The sequence below is a fragment of the Salarias fasciatus genome, chromosome 16 (genome assembly GCF_902148845.1).
Source record: "Salarias fasciatus chromosome 16, fSalaFa1.1, whole genome shotgun sequence".
In the NCBI taxonomy this organism is placed as follows: Eukaryota; Metazoa; Chordata; class Actinopteri; order Blenniiformes; family Blenniidae; genus Salarias; species Salarias fasciatus.
The window spans coordinates 26,037,558-26,062,345 of NC_043760.1; the positions used below are offsets into that span (position 1 = coordinate 26,037,558).

General features: G+C 46.8%; 1 protein-coding gene across 1 annotated transcript in view; it reads left to right on the forward strand.

Moving 5' to 3' along the window:
* The window catches only part of igsf3 (immunoglobulin superfamily, member 3), a 67,657-nt gene that overhangs the window by 27,612 nt on the left and 15,257 nt on the right, over positions 1–24,788 (forward strand). Inside the window, exons 3-6 of the mRNA XM_030111771.1 lie at positions 13,820–14,239; positions 17,252–17,638; positions 21,067–21,474; positions 24,219–24,644. Coding sequence (XP_029967631.1) covers positions 13,820–14,239; positions 17,252–17,638; positions 21,067–21,474; positions 24,219–24,644 — 1,641 coding nt within the window. The remainder of the gene's footprint in view (positions 1–13,819; positions 14,240–17,251; positions 17,639–21,066; positions 21,475–24,218; positions 24,645–24,788) is intronic.

Consider the following 24,788-nt stretch of genomic DNA (forward strand, 5'->3'; position numbering starts at 1 on the left):
TGACTTGAGGGCAACCAAGAGACATATGCTGCCACCTGTGCCCTGGCGCCTGGGTAACCACCTTGGGATAAGGGCAGAAAGAGAGAGGGCATTTGATTGTGTGTATGTAAAAGAGATGGGGAGCGGGGGATGAGGGGGGGTGGGTTGGACTTGGCATATGCGTAATTCCCCTCAGCGCTGGCAGCTCAGACGGACAGTTGCTCCCTCATCTGCTGCCCTGCTGGACCGGTGCCTGGTGATTGAGCTCTGCCCACCTCTCTTAGTCGCTCTCTCTCTCCCTCAGTGACTCTGGTTCTCATGCAGCAGCGACACATGTACAGCTGCTAAGACTCTGCACCTCTGGCCAGCCTGGCAGTCAGCCTCCGCCACTCACTCGCTCTAATGCAGCGATACTCCAGATCTTGTCTTTGTGAGCTTCCACTCCAAACACACGGCTTTAGATAGATTATTCTTGGACTTGTACACCTGCTTATCTCCTACATTTTTTTTTTTTTAAAAAGAGAAAAAGGTACGAGGAACCGGCCAAAAAAACCAAGGCTTTGTACTCTGGTTAAAAGACACTGATATGTTGTGAAAGGTTTATGTGCATACACACACACGCACTAGCATACAGAAATGGTCAGATGGCTGGGGCTATAACTGGTTCTATCCTCAGGGAAGCCTTTAATTGGTCACAGTGCTTTACCATCTGGGGCTGGAGCGACGATGGAGGGAGGGATGAAGGGAGTTGGTAGGAGTTCCTGTAAGGGGTATGGAGAGGGGAGAAGGAAAGCGGGGAGAGAGAGGGAGAGAGAGAGAGAGAGAGAGAGAGAGAGAGAGAGAGAGAGAGAGAGAGAGAGAGAGACAGTAAGTGCAGCACAGGGATAAAGCTTATTAGTTTTAATGCTTGCACCTCTAGTAATATTACAATCATAATATACTTGATAAATCTGTTTATAGAACACGAAGGGGAGGCGGGGGCATTCAGGACTGTGGATGGTGTGTTCCTGTGCCTGCAGGTAGATGGGATATTACATGGCATGGTGTATGTGTGTGTGTGTGTGTGTGTGTGTGTGTTTGCAGAAGTAGTAATGACTCTGGGATGTGTGTTGATGCTGATGTTGGCAGTCGCCACAAAACCCTGCACATGTGCAAACAACCTCCAGGACAGCAGCAACGGAGAAGACAAACAAACCCACACTGGGCTGGTGTCTGTGAGCATTTCTGTCATATTCAGTACAGAGTGTTTGGGAAAAAAAAGGGAAAAAAGTGTGTTATTTGGGCTCTCGGGTGGATTTCAGCAGAGCAGACAACAGATCGAAAAGGTGGATGGGGTGAGACTGATGGAGGGAGGGGTACACCGAAGTCGGCGGGGTGAAGTAATATTACATGTGTTTAAGCATGATGAGCGAATCTTTTGATGCTGTAACGGATTTCAGTCAACGATGGCTTTGCACACAGCTCCTCTCAAACGCTCTTAGGAAGATTTGTCTTTCATACTCCCACCTCTCTTCAGACTACCCCTCCTCTAACGCCTTGCCTTTTAATCTCTCACTTACTCTCCATCTTCCCAACACGCTCACTCAGGCTCATTTCCTGGCTGGGCCTCGCTGAGACGGAGTGTCACATTGTGTGTGTGCGCGTGTGTGTGTGTGTGTGTGTGCACGTGTGTGCCCATGTATGTTTGTGCGCATCTTATTTGGTGTTTAAATCCGCCTCTCCTGCCTTTGTGTAAACAGCGTCTCATGTTTGAAAGCTTCTCCTTACCACGAACCGGTCTCTTATCACAGCATTCAGCCCTTTTAACTCCACGTCACCATTCTCCCACTACAATAACAAGGCCCACTCTTCCACTCGTTGCCCATCTTTCTTTTCTTTCCCTCTCCTACTTTCTCCTTTTGTTGAGCCGCTCCACGCTCTTTACCGAGGATACTGGTGAATTTTTGTCAATGTGGGGAAAAACGGATCAGCTTTTGAAGTTTGATGTGCCGGATGTTAGGATATTCCATGGAACGTGTTCTCCGTCACATGTCGGTGTGGTAGGTGTAGTGCAGACCCCGTTCACACAGCTTCAGCCACATTGCGCTCTCCTACTGTCGCTCCGCACATGTTCCATCTCGCGCCAGGCAGTCATTTTTGTGTGAACGCCAGATTTGGACTACAGTAGCGGTGAGCAGGCTCCCCTCACAGTGAGCAGATCCTTCATTTGAGTAAAGACCTCAAGCTTTTCTCTGCACAGTTTATTCCTCTTGATTTCCTCCCACAGTTTGAAAATATATATATTTTAGGAAAATTGTTGAATCTGCAGTCTTTTCTAAGTGTGAATATTTTCTGTGCTGGCTCTGTGATGGACTGGCAGCCTGTCCGGGGCGGCACACTGCCTTCGCCCATACTCAGCCGGGATTGCATCCAGCTCCTCACGGATAAAGCAGCGTGGAAGATAGATGGATGCTAGACTTCCTAATACTTATGCCATTATGAATTATTGATGAAAACAGCTGTTGGGAATTACAATAATAAAGGCAATTAAACGTAAAAATGTTTTTGTACGAGTTAGATATGCTTTTAATTTGAAATGATGTAATTATTCAGTTCACACATTAATATATTCAGTTTAAATGAGTGTACTTAAGAAATATTTAGCAATTGTAGCCTCCACTTCTTTTTTGTTAGCATGTTTTTTTGATTTTTAGTGGAAGGCATAAGGCACCGACCCTCAGAGGAGGCCCACCCCAAAACACTGAAAGCTCGTATTTAAATAATACATTCTCTATTAAGAAATTCATATAAAATAAGCTCTGACATGGTGTCTTTCATCCCCAGTTTCTTGAAGTCTTCGGCTTTATCTGATACTATTGAGAAAATCAATAGTTAAATGAAATCCTCATTAAGATGAAACTCTGAAAACATGAGGAATAAATGTCAATGAAACACTGCCATGGAGCTAAGAGACGTGTGCGTTCAGCAATTCATCATACAGTATTAAAAACCCAGCGTGTGCAATAAAGTTCGGTGATTAATCCGCCGTATATTTGTCTAAAATTGTGCGTTAATAAGCTGCACGTCCCCGGGGACCGTGTGTGATTCAGTAGCCCGCTGCAGCTGAGTCACGGCTCCGGAGGAAAACGTTTGGCCGAGCAGAAGGGAATACCTCCGTCACTCACACTCATCTGTGTGTGTGTGTGTGTGTCAGAGAGCAGCTGTTCCCTCGGGCTTGACTATCGGTGTGTTTAGGTGGGTCCGTGCGCGCGTGCACGCGCGAGAGAGGTGACTGCTCGACTCTACCTTCAGATATAATAAGCTCTAATCGCCATGGGGACTGAGCTCGGTTTCTCTCGCTCCCTCTTGTGCACGCTCACATGCACTCTGAGGATTTCTTACTTCAGTTACTTGCATTGTGGCCGTCTGGTAAAGAGAGAAAAAAAGACCTGCAGCGGGATCACCGTCTGACCCATATGGAAAGCATAAGGTGTCAAAAACAGATCAATATCGGAGAAAAAAAAGAAAAAAAAAGACAAGATGCTATCCATCCTTCAGATCATCACGAAATCACGAAGGGAAAATGAGCGCCGATAAAAAACAGAATACGTGTTAATTAAGTGCAGACAAACAACTTGTCAAGGAATGAAGACACAGCTGATGGCGTGGTGGAAAGGAGGGGACGTGGGTTTGAAGTGGCGGTGTGCAGATGGAGGAACGCTCCAGTGAGAAGAAAATTGTGAGGAGAAAAATGGGACGGCGCCCGAGCAGAAATGACAGTGTAAGGAGACAGGAAAGAATGCTTGAGAGAGCCATTTATTAAATGAAGAGGCCTTTTCCCTTCAGTCACCATGACCTCTGTTGCCACACACACACACACACTCACACACACACACACACACACACACTCACTCCTCGCAGACCCACTGGAGTGATGCTCCGTTGACAGGAGACCTCTCAGCGCCTCTCCAGAAATCTCATAACAGCATCTGTAAGATCTCTCATATCCTCTCACCCCGTTCAGCATCCTCCTCTTTTCCCCTCTTTTTTTTTTTTTATTTCATCCCTCCTCACAGTTTTCGGAGATTGAATTTGCTCCGATACGATAGGGCAGCGTGGAAGTTCTTGCTGATCGCTCCAGACTGTGTGAGACGTTCAGCTCGGTGCCTCAATTAAAACAGTAAATTATATAGACTCGGACCACCTAGCTTGTTTTTCCACAAAGCTCCATATTTTAAGAACGCAAGAACCTCCCTGGGCTTTTTCCTTTCTCAGTCTATTATAATATCAATATCAAGGGTGTATAAATTCTGTTCCCTTTTTTTTTTTTTGAAGTATTGAAGTCATGATTGACACATTTATTAAAATCTGCAGGCAAATAAAATCTGGCAATAAACCTCCGTGCAAATTAAAAAGAGAAAAGCTCTGCGTGCGTGGCGAACGTCTCCAAGCTGGCCTTTGGCACCGGAGCAGCACCTTTTGGCATTACTTGAATGCTCACAGATGGGCTTTGGCATTCCTGTCTTTTCATGACGGTTGACTGTGAACGCAACGCGCCGCAGAAAAGAGGCAAGCAGCAGAGGTTAAACTTGCAGAATCAGGTCAGAGTGAAATCCTCTTCAGCCCGTCGATACACAAAACATTTTAACCTCTCTGCAGAGCTGAGAGATAATTTATGATACGGCCTTTATTTGATCATTCAAAGAAAATATCTGCATGATGAAAAGAGAGGATATTTATCAGATTTGGAAAAAAGTGCATGAGGCGAGAGAGCAAACCACTACACCACTGTACTTCTCCATTCTTGTCCGTAGATTTATATTTGAGGATCTTTAGATTGTTAACTCAGCTTTAGCTTGAAGCCAGGGAATTCATACTGCTGCGTTTTCCCCACTTTTCTTTTAAAAATACATCACACCTCCTCGCATCAAAGTGGGCCTCATCCTATCGAAAACACAGGTTAATGTTGGGACAGGGACAGGTGGCGCGGTTAGAAGCACTTTTTTACCAAAAATACAGTGTGACGGCGCCCAGCGAGGATCCCGTTAAAGTCTTGTTACTGTGACAAAAACCCACACAGGGAGAGAGAAAAAAAAATTGGTTTGTTCTTTAAACAGAAGCTCCAAATTCTGACTCAGCGTGAGTCCAGTCAGGAGAGCAGCATGAGGCTGTCAATCACAGCTGACACATGGCGGAGACTAAAGCCTCTATATGTGTTCGCGAGTTATTAATAGAGAGATTATTTTCAAAATGACCACCGCAGCAATTATTAGAGGGCTTAAACTTAACATGCAGTGACTTATTAGCTGTGCTGTGCATTGATGTAGTGATTCTGTATTTTTTTTTTCTTTCTTCCTGTACATGCTTTGGTTTCTTGACACAGTCAGAAAACACTGGTATAAGGTGAGTTTGTGAATAAAGCTCAGGTGCGTGGCCTCGGCCGTTGCGATCTGCTGCCATCAGCGGCCGCTTCGTAAAGCAAACTGACCGGCGCTGGATGCAAACGAGGAGCATGTTTTTTTTTTGTCGTCCTCTTTCTGAAATTACTGTTTTAAGGATTAGTTTTAAGAGGACTTTATGGGGCTTAGCAAAGTTAGGTCTTGATAAATATTCTGAAAGTAAAGCTGCAGTAGATTTGGGGTGTGTGTGTGTGTGTGTGTCCAAATCGTCTGCTGTACTATTGCTGCCACGTCACAGCTTCCTTTGTGAGAACAACCGTGTGTGAAAAGAGGAACACACAGCTCCTCTGTGTACTCTACTGTACGTCGTGGATTAAAGAAAAAAAACAAAGAGAAAGGCTTTGCTAATGACAGCACTGATCCAGCACATGGCCATAAAATCACTGGAGAACATTATACCAACAAACACATTGTCACACATAAACAGTTATTTCCCCAGGCCCGTACATGTACAACATCTCCTCTGCCTGTTGTTACATAAGACATGAATCTGCCGGAGCAGGAAAAAGCGGCGCAGGCAGAAGGAGTCGCGCGTCGTATCTGCGATTCTATCAGATACGGGGCTCATGTGATCATGCATGTGTGATGTGTTGTATTATGAATGCACCCCCTGCTGAGGACCCAGATCACTTTTTTTCTTCTTCTTGATGCTCTGCCTTTTCTCTGTTTCAATCCCACTTGTCTCTTTTGCGTGGCTGCAGGTTATGATCCATACTTTGCCTTCTTTTAGCTCTTATTTTTCTTTCTCTCGGTCCTTCCCGTCGCTGCTGGTTCCTGGGAAAGTGGCGCGCGCCCGAGTTCATCGGCGTTTGTTTTAGGAGTTGCTCACAGTGTTTTGTAAACTTGCCTGGTTCCAGGGTCTCTGGAGGACGCGCTCACTTTGTGAGTTCTTTTGGGAAAATCTGTGTTGGTGTGTGTGTATGAACCGGAGACTGAGGAGAGAATGACAAGCAAATGGTCTATATATAGGCTCCAAACAGAATAATAACGATCTATTTGAAGTATTTTTTTTTTCTCCCACTTTTTTCCCACCTTGGAAACCGGCGTGATTCGTGCGTGCGTGCGGCAGGACGTATCAAACGAGGGAGCACTGCCCCCCCCCTTTGTTCATCTTTGCTCCTTCTTTCTTTTTCCTGCGCGCCTTCATCCTCGCCATTGTTCATCTTCCTCCTACTTCACACTCCTCTCCCTTAATTTCCCAGTTGAACCACTTTGACTCGCGTTCTGACTCATCAGTCGCTCTCACGGCGAATAACAAAAGAGTGGAGGATGTGAATGAGCGCCGATATTAGATAATAAGGATGCGGGAAGGCAGGTGTGGGCTCGGTTGCTTTATTTATTCATCTCGGTTATCATTTCCTGACCCGGGGCGCCCGCGTGCGTCGCAGGCGTGCCGGGTCGGTAAGTGACGTCCGCTCGCCGAGGAGGCCGCGGACCCGCATGGAGGGGGAGCTGAGGATCGCCCACTCGCTCCGTTTCCCCTCTCAGCAGTACTCTTAGTTTCACAGAGTAATTAACAATAATTACCCTTCTGGCTTTGCCAAATGGCCATTTGCTTTGCAGCAACACACACGCGAAAACAGACACTTAAGGCCATTACCCACTGTAACACGGTAACCGCTTCAGCTGTGGCCCAACATCTGCACGGCTTGGCAGGAGGAATGTCACAGCGCCAGGCCAAATGTGTGTGTGGACGCGTCCAATCACGCTCTCGTCTTGTTTTCTGCAGGGGCGGCGCAGTGGTGAAGTGGTCAGTTCTGTCACCTCATCTGAAAGTGTTCCTGGTTCGAGTCCAGATTGAGTTTGCGTGCTTGTCTGTCAGGAGTTTGTATATTTTCCGTGTGTGTGTTTGTACACACCGCTTCCCTCCCACAGTCAGAACAGCCTGCGTTTGAGGCAAATTATTTTTTTCTGCATTGCCCCCAATTCTGAATGTGATGTGTGTGTGTATGTGCGTGTGTGTGTGTGTGACTGTTTCTGTGTTCGGTGTGTGATGGACCAGTGATCTGTCCAGGAAGCACGCTGCATTTAACCCAGAGACGCTCCGACTCCAGCTCCCCGCCACCATCAGCTGGATAAAGTGACATGGCTGGATGGATGGATCGATGGACAGACCTCGGTCTGGAATTTGGCTATCTTTCTTTTCATTTGTTTTTTCTTTTTACTTTTTCACAGTTAGACAAATTTGGTTTGGGACTATGGAAATGCATTTTGAAGGATTTTCAATATCCTCCTGCACAAAAGTGAGACTTTCATGTAAGGTTTTCAGGCCTGGAGAAACAGATGTATCCAGAACTGATTCAAAGCTGGGGTGGGTTTAAACAAGTCTTCATCTTCCCACTCCCTCTCCAGTACTAATGATTGGATTCAAGTTTTATCCTTTCGACTGTACATGCTCTGTATGAATGAAAAGCTAATCAACATCTGAGATTTACACTTTATTGACTGCAAATCAGACGGGTCTTATAAAAAAGAAAAAAAAAGGTCAAATAAAACCTGCCTGGCACAACAGAAACCATATCTGTAGCTCATCACCATGATGCTAGATTCGGTGTTGTTTTTTAAGGGCAACATATTTGTGTCATTAACCTTTTGACCCATCTCAGAATATTTCAAGCCACAGATGGTTTCTGACTAAATAGCTTTGTGTTCATAGACACCGAGTCCAGGGAGTTTTTGAATTCTGCGAAACCCCTAAGTGAAAGCTAGGTGTGGAAAAACACTACTAATAATTAATGATCCGGTCAGAACTCCAGAAAAACAGTCCAAATACACTGGAGTCGGTCCAACTATGCCGTGACGTCAACAGATGCACAAACACGGCTGGCTTCTCTTTCCTTGGTTCGGTCGCCACTTCACACCCCGCAATGACACGTTAGAGGTTTTGATTCAATCAAACGTCATAAATTATCATTTCTCCCCACCCTCATGTCGTCTTTGCAAAATCCCTTTCCCACCATTTTTGTGTCCTTGTGTCGCCCACACTCCTCCTATCCCTGTGTGACTGGACTTAAAAGGCCGGCTCGAGGGAAGACGACCGTCACTCTCTTCAGAAGGCTGAAAGAGCAAGGAGAAGATCCGGAAATGGAGGCAGATGAAAGCACGAGCTGCAGATGAGGTGGAGAAGGAAGAGAGTACTTTTAAAGATTTATAGGGGATTGACATCTTCTGTGTCAGTCAAAAAAAAAAAAAAAAAAGGCGAATAACACGGGCATGCTTTTTGACATCCACACACGAGAACCTCCATCTCGGAATGGGAGAGATTATACTGATTCACCAGTGAAAAGGCTTAAATCACCAGTATTTTTTGGGATTTCAGTCAATGCACGTTTAAAACATGTCAAGGAAATTACCAGAAACCTTCTTTGAACTTACTCACAGTTTTTACTTAATTTATGACGGCGAAGGCTGCAGTGAACTCATAAAGCTTTTTACTGCAGTAAAATATCTAAATACGGCGCTGAATGTTCCAGAGATAAAAAGCTCATCAATCTCCCCGCTGCCATTTCTGACAAGTTTGGTAGATTACATCCAGTACACTGCGCATTTTTTTGAAAGAGTTAATATTAAAAAAAACAATTTTTTTTTTTTTAAGCATTGCAACAAATACATCATGAAACAAATGATTCTCCTTCAGTTTATATTAAAATCTAAACTACTGATGTTAAAATGATCGACAGGTTCAAAAAAGTAAAACTATCAGCGTGTTAGTTTCTCTACTTTTCAACCTCTCCTGTGTGTCACTCGGCTCTCAAGCCATTCATTCTTAATGAAGACTTAAATCTTTGAAAAGCCAGTCACACTTTCTGGGGAAAAGCTGGGATCGCTTGTTAAAGTTCATCAGCATCATGTTAATGGTATCTATTTTTAACACCGAACCTGCCATTATAGGATTTTATTTTTTTATATATATTTTTATGTAATTTGGGGTTGCGAGCAGCTGGTTCCAGAAGACTTTGGCTGGTTATGGACAGGTTACGCCCGGAGCAGGTCGCCAGTCCGTCACAAGATTACCACATAGAATCAATATGTTGGCCCAAATAAGAGATGGACTGTTGTTTCCCTCCCAGGAATCACAGCTGAACAAAACGGGGTCATTTTATATTCCTGGTATCATGTTGAGTTCTAGATAACAGCTTGGCAGCACCGGAGGCTCGGGGAGAGCAGAACATGGTGGGTGGGAGGAGACCTGACCGAGCCAGTCAAACATCAGATGGGGAAACGAACATCACAGCAGCGGTGCGGCAGTCCGCTACAGGTGCTTGATGCTGTTCACGATGCATCTTAATCAATCTGATCAGTTTCAGGTGGTGCATGTCTGTCTCCTTATTTACATTTATCACTTAGTAGCTTCTATATGATAAAGAGCAAAATGCTCCTGCAGCCGTGTGTGACGTGTGACCACCGGTTAGGTCTGAGCCGTGGTCACAGTTTCTCCGCGGGAGATTCAGCAAGTGATTATCTCTGCAGGGCTCGGTTATTTAAGACGAGCTCCGGCATTGTGCCACGGTCATTTCAATGAAGAAATGTGTTGCTCGGGGCAACAGTAAAGCTCACAGATGTCTTTATAAAAAGTTCCTCCATGTAAGGTCGTGTGCTCACTCCGGAGGCGATCAAGTAAAGATCTTCAGCTGAATGAATTGTTTTTCTGGAAACGAAGCAGAGTTGAGCTCCTCTTCGAGCTTTAAATAGAGATAGAAATAAACTCCGGATGGACTGTTGCTATTATTGACACAGCAGGTAAAATAAGTCAATACAATATCCCCTCAAGAGCCAGACATGAGTTAGTGTTTGTCTGCGTGCCAGAGAATGCCATCTCACGCTGTTCCTAATCCTGCCCAGATTGAGGCCAGTGAGGCTATTGGAGCATCTCAGCATGTTTACAACCCCGTCCTGACCCTGAGATAGACTGGGGCGTTTTGATTGGGTCTGCCTACTCAACATATCCGCGTTGTGGGACCCCGATTGGCCCGGACAACTCCAGACGGAGCCAGAGTGTTTAATATGTCTGTGATAAGTGGGCCAAGGGAGGAGGAAGACGCAGCTCCGCTCTCCATAGGTGTGTGTCTGTGGAGGGGGTGCAAGTCAGTCATCAGAATTGGGGTTGGTGTCGGTGGGTGCGGTTGTTATAGTAACTCCTGGCTGTTCTCAAAGGCCCGTCCGCATGTAGTGGGAGGGTTGCCATGGCGATGGCAGGTTGTAGCGTAGGTGTGTTGTTGTGGTAACGGTACATCTGTGCGAGGCTGCAGTTCACTCATTGTTGACTGGAGTGTCAGAGTGAAATGACTTAACGAGAAGTTCCTGCTGCTCAGAAAAACAATCCTGTTAAACAATGTGAACACAAAGGTAAAGCAGCTTCCTGTGGAAATAAGCAATCTGGGAAAGAGTAAGGATGGGACTGAATTTCAGCGGGACTACATTATGACTGCTGGATGTTTTGGTCTGCAGCAGTAAGTAATTCTGAAATGTGAGCCAAGGAAAGGGGGGAAATGTTTTTGCTGAGTTACTGTAGCTCGCATTGCTGGTTCTGAGAGACGTTGCATCACAGTTTATTTCATATGTGGCTGCATCCTTTCTGACGAGTCCGGATGGCCTTACTGCCCATCGCCCAGAGCACCGACAATGAGAGTGTGAGCCTCAGAACTGGACCGTGCAGGAAGGAAGTGGCCTGGTCTGAACGTGTGTGTGGGTGTATCTGTTTGGTCTCTGCTGCCAAGCAAGAATAATCAAGGAATAGCTCAAGGAACGCAACAAGCATACATAAACGTTTCATCCTTTTTTATGTCTATAAAATGTAAACTCACATGCACCCTTTTCCTGTAATTAGTCTTTATTTCATTTAGACAGCACAAGTTTAAAAAGTCTCATAAGATTATGAAACGTAGCGAATCTGCTGAAAGTTAGTAAATGTTAATACGGAACAATTATCTCTCAGCAGTTGCAAACATTACCAGCAATTGCTCACCCCAAATTTGTTATGAATAAACCTTTTGACAATAAACACTAATACGGGCTGGGTGAGATTCCCATGTTAGTCGTTTCATCACGCAACCAACAAACAAATATATCAGCAGGAAAGCTTTATTGCTGCCCATGACTACCATTTGCATTCCTGGCTGCTAGACAGTTTATCAAGCACTCAGGGTAATGGAAAAGTGCATTAGAGGTCATATTCATTCAGGCCTCGTCAGTATTTTCAACAGTACTGCAAACAATGGCAGAAAACAGTTTATTCCTGCCTGGGACTGGTGTGCATGGTGTCTCCTGCAGCATCTCATTAGAGTGCCACCGAGTCTGACCCACCTGATTACTTCTTTCCCTGCCACTTTTGTTTCATCACTGTGTCTCCCTTTGAGTGCCTTGTTAAACTCCACTAACCAGATGTCGACCCTCGTCTCTCCGCCTCCTCTATATTTTTTCTCTGATCTCTCTGTCTTTGTTCCCTCGTTTGTTTCATTAGTGGTGTCTGTTTCTCTGTTCTCCCAATCTCTAAATTTTACTGATGCTCCTGCACACGGGCGCAGGCAGACACGCGGTCGGCGCGTGCCGCCGCTCCAAGTAGCGCGAATTTGCATAAAATATTGGAGGGTTAAACGATTGTAACAATTAGTCATAGCAAGCGAGAAGCGGCACAGGCCCCGGACATGCTTATTTTTAGCCTTCATAATTGTGATCCCTCAAGAGTCTCCGTACCCAAACATCTTGAGAGAGCACTCGACCAACATAAACTCTCGCAATGCACTTCAATTTCCTGGCTTTTATAAGCAGCTCACAGTCACCACATGGCAATACAAGGCCGGTTCTCCTGGCAGAATTCACTCAATTAATTTCATCCCAGTTCGGCTCAAATCTGTAATTCTGAACCTCAGAGTGTGTGCGATCTCCACCTGTGATAACCTGACCTGGTGACCTTTCTTCCTCTTGGTTGTCAATAATGCATTGCATGCTGGTGTCTTGAAGCCCAGTGCGGTCCGCCATTGTTTCTGTTTCTGGCAACAACGATGCACATCCGAGAATAATCCTTTTTTCTAATGCAAGTTGTTTTAGAAAGCTATACGTGTTTATTTCTGTCAAAGTGATCCATTTTTCCAAGCCTCCTCTGAAATCACAGCATCTTGATGTCTATTTTGCTTCCTTGCACCCGACTGTCCCCCCTTCTCTCATCTCTACTGTTCTCAGCCATCTGGCTTGGATTCGTGCCTTTATTCTCGGCTAAATTGTTGAAACAAGGACTGTGCTGAATCTATTACTGTAATTTTAACTTGCTGTTTGTATATTTTGTATGTGTGATCAAAACCTGTTTGAAATGTTTAGTGGGACGGAGCGTTGCTGTAAGACGCTATTGTGTCTGCGGAGAGCCGTTGTGGGACTGAATCAGTCTGAGAGAAGTGCCGGGGGGGGGGGGTCTCTGGAGGTGTCTGGGTTTGTGAGATAGAAAGAATGCCATCAACACGCTGTGTGACATGTGAAAATCATATGTGGAGGAGGAAATAGAGGGCAGTCACCTCAGCGGAAAAGCTTGGCTGCATTAACACCTTTTCATCTCACTTCTTTCCTGGGAGTGAGTCAGATTAATTACTGCTGATGCTATAAGACTGCGTTATTTCCATATCTTCATTTTACCAATGCTGCCACCTCACATTTAAAAATGGTGCTTCTGCACTGTGCTGAAGGGTTTTCAGAGAGTCCTAGAGGTATATATAAAACAAGCCTGGTGTATACAAATGGAAACTTTCTGTTTTCTTCCCGGTGTAAAACTACAAAGTCAACCTTTGTGTTACCTTTCAATTATCGGGATATTTTAAGTTGCCGTGCCGCCCCCTCAGCCCCTGAGTGACTCAATCCTTATTTGGTTTAGCGCATTGTGCAAATGACAGACTCTGTCATCCTCGGTCTGCTCCGTATCACACGGCTGGATGGACGTTCTTACAGTCGGGGAAAAATGAACCAGGTCTTGCCGTTTGTTCTAAAGCGCCGCGGCTTGAATCTTCCAAACAACCGCGCCTCGCTTTGCTCACTTCAATGTAGAGACGACATACGCATGATGCAGTGACTGTTTATCCTCAGACAACCCTGGGCTGATCTCGCTGTGTGAATAGCTGATGTTTTACACTCCCCATAGAAATTTCAAGCTTCATTATCAGCTGATTTCTGTGAGAGCATTTCATTCTTCTTTTTATTGTGCAGCTGTTTTGTTCTGTTTTTTTTTTTTTCCACCGCTGCCTCATGTGAATACTTACCTTCTGTCTTGCAATAACGACTCTGATCTTCAACTAAACTGCTAGATTACATATAGAATAAATCAATAAAAAGCAGGACGAGAGTAACTTTCCTGCTATTGGTATTTCTCATGTCCTTACAAATGCTGATGTTTCTTTTCATTCTGCTGTTTGTCTTTTCAGTCATCGCTGACTCTTTGACGGTCACCGCTCCGGCCCAGACTCTGTCCAAAGTGGAGGGCGACACGTTGCAGCTCACCTGCGAGGTGTCCAGGACCACCATGCAGCACACTCACCTGTCGGTGGGCTGGTACCTGCGATCGCCGGAGGACGCCGCCGCCCCGCCCCAGGAGCTGGTCACCTTGTCCAGGGACTTTGTTCTGCGCTCCGGGGGACCGTATCGGCAGAGGATGGCGGCGGGGGACCTGAGGCTGGATAAAACCAGCGCTACCGCCTACAGGCTGACCATTCACAAGCTGCAGCCCGTGGACCAGGGACTCCTCTACTGCCAGGCCGCAGAGTGGATTCAGGACTCGGACGGGAGCTGGTTCGCCATGACCCGGAAACAGAGCGATAAGACTCAGCTCCGGATTCAACCCACTGGTGAGTGAACGTTAAATGGAGTGCACTCGCATAGTGGTTTCTCTACCAAAGCACTTTGCAACCAGCCTGTTATTTAGCGCTCATTTAGTTTTCTCACTCAACAAACCGAGTGTGTGAATGGAGCTTCCGCGAAGGTGCGGCCCATTTACAGCAACGTGGTGCTCGTAATCTCGCCAAACACACTTGTAGACATTTGGATATAAGGAGCCAGGAGTTTAACCGGCAGCTCTGTAATGAGGGCACAGACTGCTGCTCTCTGCTCTCTAATCCAGAGTGAAAGGAAGAGATTCGGTGGGAAAGGAAGAGTGCGGAGGGAGTGAGGGTAAAGACAGTGGTCTAGATCCCCCTGTCCTTTGACTGGCACACACGCCTCCATGTGGGCCGGGTTCCACTGATTGCTGATCAGTATCTCAAGCTATAAGCTCATTAGCCGACTAAAAAGAGCTTAACTAAACCTCCACAGACTCCATACTTTTGTATTAGTGTCTGTTTGATGGGCAACATTACAAGCACATCCAAGAATACGTTCACCCAGCTCCAAAATGGCGTGGGTGTTCGACTCGGGAGACCCATGACTTCCACATAAACAAGCTCCTCGAGCTACAAGTGGCCCAGAGTTCAGAAGCCAAAAATGGGTTTTTCAATTGCATCTCGCTAACAATTCCACCAGTTTAATTTCTCCGAGACTACATCAGTGGGAGAGAAATCGTGCTGAGTTTTATGCCGTTGCCAAATCCGTAAGCAGAGATCCCCTAACGGGTGCGAGAGGAAGGAAGTTATGAACTGAGGGAGGGAAAGAGGGGTGTGGAGGGTGGCCTTATAGGATGAGCAAGTAACAAGGGGTGCCTGATGGGAGTGTGTGGGAGGCACAAAATATGTGCAGTGGTGGCTAATGCGCTAATACGTCTCATATGATAATAATCTAATAAGCTGTCAACCTCCAGACCGGAAGGCCCAGAAACAAAGACAGCTTTACGACTTGCTCACACACACTTATAGCCTCTCACCCGGCTCAACCCGATCACACCCACTGTGCTGTGTTCCACATACATAAAGCATCTCTTTGTATGCTTCCAAGAAAGGGCCACGGAGATGGGTGATAAACTGCCTCGACATTAGCTCAATTACCAAGGAAGCATGCGGTGGCGAGTGGCGAGTGCCAGTAAATCACTTCAAAGTGGAATCGTTTTGCCTTTCCCCATTAAGCATCAGATCCGCTCTGGACCAATGCGACTTGATGGTGCCCCAGATAGCACTGTGTGGATGAGGAGGAGAGCGGGAACCGGGATGTAAAGCAGGTTTGTCAGAAGAGTTCCTGCTTCTTCAGGGAAGGAACAGACAAAGGCGCGATGAGCTCTCCTCTCAACACCCTTTGTCACTCTCTGTCTTCCATGTAATCTATTATGGATGGAGGTATTGTTGCATGACAAAGAGAATAAAGCAGTGATGCTGCAACGTGTGACTGGAGGTGCAAGCGCACCAACTTGTGCGCTTGTGTAAATCCGACTGGATGTATCTTTTGTGTACACGTTACGCGACGGGCGTGCGGCTTGCGCGCAGTCAGACTGAGAAAGTACAGCCGCTGTTTCACCTGCCCGAGTGCATATTTGACTGAGAGCATGCAAGGGAAATTTAGAAAGGAGAGGCAGCGGCTTCTCCATTAAGACTCCTATTATAAAAGATGGAGTGGATCTCAAGACAGCCCCATCACTAGCTAATCACCCACAGCCGGCATCAGAGAGAGGAGCCACAGACAGAATCCTAATGTACCTCTCACTCTCTGTTTTCACCATATCTGCCTTTTTTCCCCTCTTTCCTCTCATCCCTTCTCTTGTTCCCCTACTCTCACATCACCTCTCATTTTCTGCATCCATGTCTTATCTCATTACTAATTTTTTTTTTCTTGCTCTCAGACCATTTTGAAGGTTTGCTTTCTGTTTAGTTTAGAGCTTGCAAGTTATGTGTGCACTGCAAACTTTTAAAATGTGTTTTTTTAAACAAATTCCATTTAGCTGCACATACCTTCTGTGCGTGTGTGTGCATTAATGTATATATGCTACATATATGGGTAAACAAAATCTCGTAATAATGCTCCCCTTCATAATGAGCTCTACTCCGGGGGCAGGCTTTGAACTTTTCCACATGAGTGTGTTCGCCCATTTAGAGTCTGTGTAATTACAGCTGGGGGCTACCACCTCGCTGAGATGCAAAGCAGCTGTCTCCGATACATACTGTACCCATCACGTGGAAATTAAAAGAACAAATAAAATGTGGAAGGAGACATTCACACACACACACACACACACACACACAGACACAAGGGTCCACGTGCCGACAAGTGTGATTTGACCAAAAGGAGGCACAGTGACCAGCAGTGTTTACTCTCGTCTGTTGTCTTAGACAGTTCAAGAGGAGGAGGAGGAGGAAAGAGTGCCTGACTCTTCGTTTCAGACAGCTGAAGAGAATTTTAATTAGATGTGTTTTTTTTTTATTTTTTTTTTTTATTGCAGAGGTGAAACCAAGGGGGTAGAGAAAGAGGGAGAGAGCGGAGCTGTCTGACAGATCACAGTTTTACTGGAGCAGTGTACTGCGCGACCTCAACCTCTGCTACTTTCTATTCTGCTTCTCTCTCTTCGGCACACACCGCCACTGTTTTATTTCCCTAACTCATCCTCGGCCACCTCGAAGTCCCGCTCTCGCCCACTGTTGATCTGCTCATGCTTGTTTTCTGTGATTGTCGGTTCTGCATATCAAACTGTGGATAATACAGCAATGCAGAGGTGTGAAATACATCTCAACTGTAGCCTAAATTTAGATTATGTTCCGTTTCAGACTTTAGAAACGTGTTTTTAAACGCGGGGATCTTGAGGAGAGCTCGCCCACACGTGTACCCTCTCCGCTGTGCTGTGTTTTTAACAATCGACTGTTCCATAAAAGTGTTCTGCACTTTTCCCTTTGAGGGAATGAACGTCCTTAACACTGACGCTTCCTTTTTGTTTTGTTCCCAACCAGACCGGGACTTCAGCATCCAGGTGAGCACGGAGCGACGGTCCTTCACGGCCGGTGAGCCGCTGGAGCTTCGCTGCACCATTGAGGCGCAGAATGTCCCCGAGCGTTTCTTCTCGGTGTCGTGGGTCTTCAGCAGCTCACCGGTGGCCGTGGTGGGCCCCAGTGCCGTGCCCGTCCTGGGCCCGGACTACGTGGCCCGCGAGGCGGCCGGCCTCATGACCGTGCGCAAGGAGAGCGCCAACGTCCACCTGCTCAAGCTGCAGCGCCTGCGCCCCGAGGACGCCGGGAAGTACATCTGCCGCGTAACGGAGCGGGAGAAGACGCCCACGGGAGACTTTATCGACCGCAGCAAGAGGTCCCGCAATGTCCAGATCACAGTCCAGCCACTCAGTGAGTAATCATCTCCTCACGAGGCCACTGGCTTCGCTGTCCTGTCCTTAGTTGTCAATTACGCTAAGAATGATGAGCTTTTCATAATAGCAGCTTTATCTTCATACGGGCCATATGGAATGTCATTCTGTTTTCCACTCCAGCCTCTCTCGCTCCGTCTTCCCCTCTCTATCTGTCCGACGGTGGCCTCTAACAGATAACCGTGCTGCCTCTATTGTTCGCTGTGAGTAAGAGGGGGGAGAGGATAAAGCTACTCCGATGCCTGATGTATTTTCGGTTTGAGTGGATTGCTAAGGATTGGTAATGCAGCATTGTGGTCCTCCCTATTTCCTTGGCTTAGTAGGAGGGTGGGGGGGAAACACTACAGTAGAATAATGGCGAGTGAAGAAGTCAGGACTGAAGGAGGCCGAGCTAACAGCCATGAAATGAAAGTGTGGGGGGAAAGAAAGGAGGCAGAGAAAGGCACCCGGATCTCCAGGGCCCGCTAAGTGGTTCCCCGGGCTAAATTAATGTGTTCTGCTGGGGGCAGACCTCTTCGGCTGGGTTAAGCAGGGCTGCCCGGTGTTGCTTCTGTCATTTTTGCAGCTGTTCGATACAAATATACAGACCTTTAACGTCTCGGCACTCAATTTGCTTTTGAGACTTCACTTGGTTTGGAGAGCACGCCGCACTCACTCATCCCTCTGTTCTTCTGTCTCTCAGGACCCGGAGAGTGCATGGAAAAAAAATCTCCTACCAACATAAAAAAAATAGCCTAATAGCCATAGAGTAGTATCTCCTTTCAAGCAGGCTATGCTACCTTATTCTGACCCCCTGCTAAATCAGACCTGAACAATGACCAGGAGCCTGCCGCAGCCTCCCGGGAGCAGCTCTGTATGGGAGCCATTGTTTCTGCAACAAAAGACGTTAATGCTGTAAAAAGGATGTTTATAGGGTTTATGCAAGATAATAACCACGGTTATTGGCGGGGGAATGTCCATGAAACACGGTAGCGGTGTTCAGGCGGCGTGTGTTTCTTGCACAAAACAGTTTTTCAAACGCCTACTTTCCCCTTCCACGCTTTGAAGACGCACTTCATCTCTCTAATTGGCAGAATTATGTGGGAGGTAGAAATAGGCTGTGACACAGGTTAAAGTTGATGAGTCAGAGAAGGGCAGCACGGAACGGCAAGGATTAAAAAACAGGGATAACCGTTTCTGACAAATGAATACTGATGGATGCAGCGAGATTTGCAGTGAGAAAGAGAGGTGTGCTCTGCTGCCACACTGAATCTCTATATACATAGATAGGACAAGTGCAAGGTAAGAAAAACAAGCTTCAAGAGCTTCATTGTGAGTATTTCTGCTCTTGTCTGCAATGAAGTAAAAATCCAGTCTGGAAATAATTGGAAAAAAAACACAAAACTCAACATAAAGTTGAGCAAAAAACACAGTTTGAAAGGACAGCAGATGTATCTGCATCAGCAACTGTCAAACAAGCCTCTCTTAATGCCTCAGTGTGTGGAAAAGTGTCATAATACAATATATTCGCAGCTGTTAAAAGAAAAAAAAAACAATGAATATAAAGACAACAGAAAGGAAAAAGGATGAAAGGTTTTTTCCCCTTTGTTCGTTTGAGTGTTATAGAAATGAGAAGCAAGTTTATTCCATATTCACAGAGGGCTCATGCTTATTAGAAGGGCCACAGAGGAACGAGAGGGAAGCAGTAGAGCTTGGCCTGGGGGTAGAAAAAAAAAAATGGAGTAAGCCAAACCCTTAAGAGACAGCAGCAGTCGCCCCACAGGAGGAAGAGAGCTTATGGGTCAAACAGAGCTCCGTCATGTTTGATGGACGATTAAAGTGATGTGAGCCCAGATGAAGTAAGAAGAACAGAGCAGGAGAGTCAGTAAATACTTTCATCCCTCTCTTCTGAAGTGCCACTGGGCCCTGTGATCCGAACCCTCTTTCCTGTGCGTTGTGTGCATTCAGTGAAACCAGCTTCACAGGGTTCAAAACGGAGAGCTTCAACCCACACACACACACACACACACACACACACACACACACAAACTCGCCAGCGTCTCCTTTCTGGCTGTCACTCTGATGTGCCCAAGGCCGGTAACAAAACTGCACTATCCCATTCCCTCTCACACACACACTCTCCCGTACACACCCACAAACATCCAAACACACACGCTCGGCGCTGAGCTATACTCCCGGGGAAAAGGCTCGGTGGTTTGTTGCCCCCGGCCTCCTCTGCTCTCTGAATGTTTTGACACAGCAGGAGTAATTCATGTTGTGGGGAATTCAGAGTGAAGATTTTGAGGAACTTTTCCGACTTTCCCCTCCTGTCACCGAGCGTGCTGCGCCACACACTGCATGGATGCTGTCGATATTCAGACCTTTTCACTAGACAACTGGAGTCTGCTTTCAACTCGTGAAATGCATGTTTAGAAAAACACAAAGGTCACTATCACCTCAAAACGCATTTGTCTAATTTATAGTAAAATAAATGTCAGTTCCTAGAATTAGTCGTTCTGTGATCTTTTGGCACAGTAAGCTCTGTTTCAGTGAATAGTTCTGTTTTTCCTACTTTTATCAATAAACAAGCTAATCTCTCCTGTGCGTGTCCTGTAGACACATCACATTGTCTGACGCTGAAAAAGAAGCCCTTCAGAGCTTTTTCTATCGCAATCAAGACAAGCGTATCGCCTTTGCTTAAATTAACCTTGGGACGTGTCTGGAGCTCGCGTCTGCCGGCCTTATTGGATGTGCTCTGGGAAAGCGTGCGCGTGTTCGGCGTGCCAGAGTTCATCTCAGGATAGAAACCAAGTTAAAGCTATTTTCTTAAGGCTTAATAAGAAGTAAATATTTTCATCCAAGTTATGAATTCAGTTTTTAAAGGTTGCACGTTCCCAGAACGCGGTGGACTTTAATGATTCCGCAAGCCGTAGGAGTGTTTAATCAGCCAGACTTACCAAACACAATCAGCCAGATAAAGACGGGTCCTGGTCAGGGAGGTGAACAGGAACCCGGCGATAACTATCTCAGCAGCACTCAATCAGCTCGGCGTTTATGATCGTGGCTAGACTGAAACCCGTGTTGAATAAAAGATAGACGTGAGTGGGCTTTCTACACCGCAATCACGCCGAGTGCTCAACTGAATCATTTCCTTGGTCTAATTTGATAAATATTAAACTCTTTCGGAATAACTACGGGCATGTTCACCTGGCTAATATCGTCTCCTTTTATTGTAGTAATAAGATTTTATTTTCTTTTGGAAAATCTGCTTGAAAATGTCTAAAAACACATTTCCTCATGAAACCAAATGAACCAAAAAATGAGAAAGTGTGCAAAATTAAAGGTTGGTTAAAATCCTTTATAAAACCTTGATTCTTGTGATATTGTTTTTAAAAAAAAAATTGTCTGTGTTTTCTCTTTCCCTCCCAGAGAGCAACATCACCGTGTCCCTGTCCAGTAACTCCTCGGAGGTCCTGGAGGGCGACGTGATCCAGCTGAGCTGCTCGGTTCAGTCCACCACGGGCCCGCTGTCGGTCCTCTGGCAGTGGACAGACAAGCAGAGAACCGAGCCGGCGCAGGACGTGGCCTCCGTGGACCGAGACGGCACGGTGTGGCACCGCCCCGCCTACAGAGAACGCTCCACCTACGGCGAAATCCGCGCGGAGAAGGTGCAGGGCGACACGTTCTCGCTGTCCCTGTACAACGCCTTACCCGGGGATGAAGGCGAGTACCGCTGCATCGTCACCGAGTGGATTCAGGCCGGCGCCGAACCGGAGCTGACCTGGGAGAAGGTCGGAGAGAAGTCGGCCACCAGGACGGTTTCTGTCAAGACGGTCGGTGAGTTACTTCGTCCTGATGTGACCTCGTAACAATCTCCCCAATGTCGTCCAGTCAGGAAGGTGTGTTCTGAGCCGTACTGCGTTTCCTCGCATGCCCGCCGAATCAAAAGGAGGCATATGGTCCGTGATTTGCTAAAGAGTGATGAATGGCTCAGGCAAAACATGTCGTCCCCACAATAAAATGCAGCATGGTTTATTCATGCGGCGCTCAGGGGAAAGAGCTATCATCTCACACACACGGAGACACACACACACACACACACTGAGACACATGCACATGTGCCAACACGGAGCTGTGTTTTCGTCCCTTCAGGGGACATTCACATCAACTCACATTCTTATCCTGACATAACCACGACTAGCCTCGCCAGAACTCACTCTCACCTTAACTTAACCCAAACCTGAAAACACAGAATCTCCTTAAAAACTAGTTAACTAACACTCTGTGGACCTAAATTTTCCTTATTTCAGTCAAATCCAGTTGTGTATTGGTGTAAACAGATCTGGTTCCCCTCCATAACATCACCTGCCCCACGTCAAACGCTCGCACACGCTCGTCTGGATTAGCCAGAATTATTAGAATGGAAATGCAGCAGCAATGTGTTTCACAGTCGGTGGGTCTCCTCTGTCATTGCTGAGTTAAGCTGAACATCCTCGGTACATGCTGAGGAAGCCAGTGGAGCGGAGCCGTGAGGAGCTGGCAGGCCAGGCCAGGACTGGGTGCAAAACACACCACACACACACACACACACACACGCACACACACACACGCACGCACGCACGCACCAAACTAACGGATTAGCTCCCTGCAGCAGCGCGCAGCAGTGCTGCAGAGAGGAGATGTCAGTTTTTAAGTGGCCATTTGTTAAGTTCGGGCAACAACAGAAACATTAGTTTGAGGAACAAGGGACACATTATGCAAAACAGGGGAAAGAAGTCCAGAGCTGCTCATCTTTCTCCAGTAACACTCCTTGACATCGCTTCTCCTCTGCCTTCATGGTCGTTGATCAGAGGATTTTCCAAACGTGCACTCTCGTGTGACGGTCAGTGTGCGTGTTTCACTTTGTCTCAGATTTGTGTTGGCCTTCGCTTTTCCTCACTTTAGCTTCCAACTGCCGTTTCATTGGACCGAAGCCTGTCATGCAAATACAGAACTTATTTTTGTTCCAGCTTTCTACTTTTCCATGGTTCTTCTGTTGCAGCCTTAGTTCTTGTATCTTGGAAGTTAAAAAAAAAAACAAAAAAAAACCTGTGCTCCACTTTCCTTTCTGAGCCGCTCTCGCTGTTCACATTGACCTGTCCTCTGAGTGAACCAGTCAGACTGTAGCTCAGCATATTATATATGGCCACTGTACCTTAATTTAGTTCACAGCCTCCTCCTTTATGGACTCCGGTTTGTTTGCTGACAATACCCGGAGGGAATGGGCGAGGGGCGTCCTCTGGGAATTTGGTGCGTTTGTTGCCACGGTGGAGACAGAGCTGCTCAGTGGAGACTCTTTTTTCCAGCTGATTGGTTTAAGAAACACTTATGGTGTCTGAGTGGCGGAAGCATGAGCGAGGAGCCTACATGTGAACGCAGAAGCCAATGCATAGGACATACTCACAGACAAAAATCTTCCTCACAATCAGCTTAACGGTGAATGAAACAAGCAGTTTATTCACACACCAAAAAAAAACCCAACAATGGAACAATGAATCGGCGTGAAATCCTCTGTTTTTGTCACAGAGGCAGCCACGCTGCGAGGGAAATGGACGGACGGACGAGGGGTGCTGGGAGATGGGAGATAGAGTGAGAGGGGAGAGTTATTGTCTGTTGGAGAATTATGGCCCCAGGCAGCAGTGCTAGCATAGCCAAGTCTGGACAGAAAGCCATTGATTACACACCCTGAAGGACACCGGGGGATGAGGACTGTCGGAGGACGACGGGGGGTGAGGGACAGGCAGACGGTAGCAGGAGGGTTGATACCAACATGATGGAGGACGTGCAGAGTTTCAAGAACAATGAGTTATCCCATCAGGCAGAAGTCAGACTCCACCACGATGTCTTCATTCTTTCTCCCTACGTTTCTTTTTCCTGTTTATTGCCATCTTTCTAATATTGAAGTTTAATCTTTCCTTGAAATAACCAAAAATAGACACACCAGGACCGGGTTATGAAAGGGCAGTGGAGATGAGGCTTTTCTCTTTATCGAGCTTCGCTTTCTTTCTTTCTTTCTCTTTATTCCTCGTCTCCCTTGCTTCCCAGTGTAGGTGTATCTTGGCAATAATATATGGAGTTGGGCAAATGTTTTTAGCTTAATGAGGATAGTTTAGACTTGGCAAGGAGCTGGGCGTAGATCGAACATCGGCGCTTAGAGGAAATCTCTCCCCAGGGTTTACTTTGTTGCATCACCATTAATTTCGAAGCGCACTCCTACAGTCAAGTGCACAAACTTGCACACACACACACACACATCTGTCATTAGACGCTAGGGCCATAATGATGCAGAAAAATACTAGTGGAAATTGAGAGACTGCTTGACCTACAGTATGAGGCCGTTACACTTTAAATAAGCGCTGGTTTAATTTCTTCCAGCAGTGGACCGTGTTCCTCTTAGTTGCTGTGATAGAAAAGCAAGTAATTTCCACGAAGACAATCAGAGCCTCCACATCAGTTTTTGAGCTTTAAACACCTAAACTGTGACGACATGCAGTGACATATGTTATCCTAACCTCCTTTTTCTGTTCTATCCCACCAACCAGAATCCTCCTTCATGGTGTCCGCCTCGTCACGGACGCCTTCCATTTCCTTCGGAGATTCCTTCGACCTCCTGTGTTTGGTCAAGCCTCGCCACAATCCCCGTGTCCCCACGTCCGTCACCTGGCGGTTCATGCCGGCCGGCGCGGAAGCCGACGAGGAGGATCGGGGAGAGTTCAAAGACCTGGTGACCTTCACCCGCGAGGGGACGCTGCAGTGGGGGGAGCAGCTGCTGGGGCTGGGCACGCGCACCACGGTGGACCGCTCCCACTCCAACACCAACTTCCGGCTGTCGGTGACCCGCGCCGGGCGCCGGGAGGCGGGAAAGTACCAGTGCACCGCCGTGCTGTGGAGGAAGAACTACGACAACAGCTGGAGCAGAGTGGCCAACCGCACCTCCAACCTGCTGGGCATCAGCGTTCTGCAGCCAGGTAATATCGCACGGCCGCTTGCCAGCAGGCCACACACACCTAATTGGACCAGACACAAACGGAGATAAACACAGAATCTCTCTCTCTCCCTCTCACACACACACACAGACACTTACACGTGTGCACACTGGGCGAATTCACCAG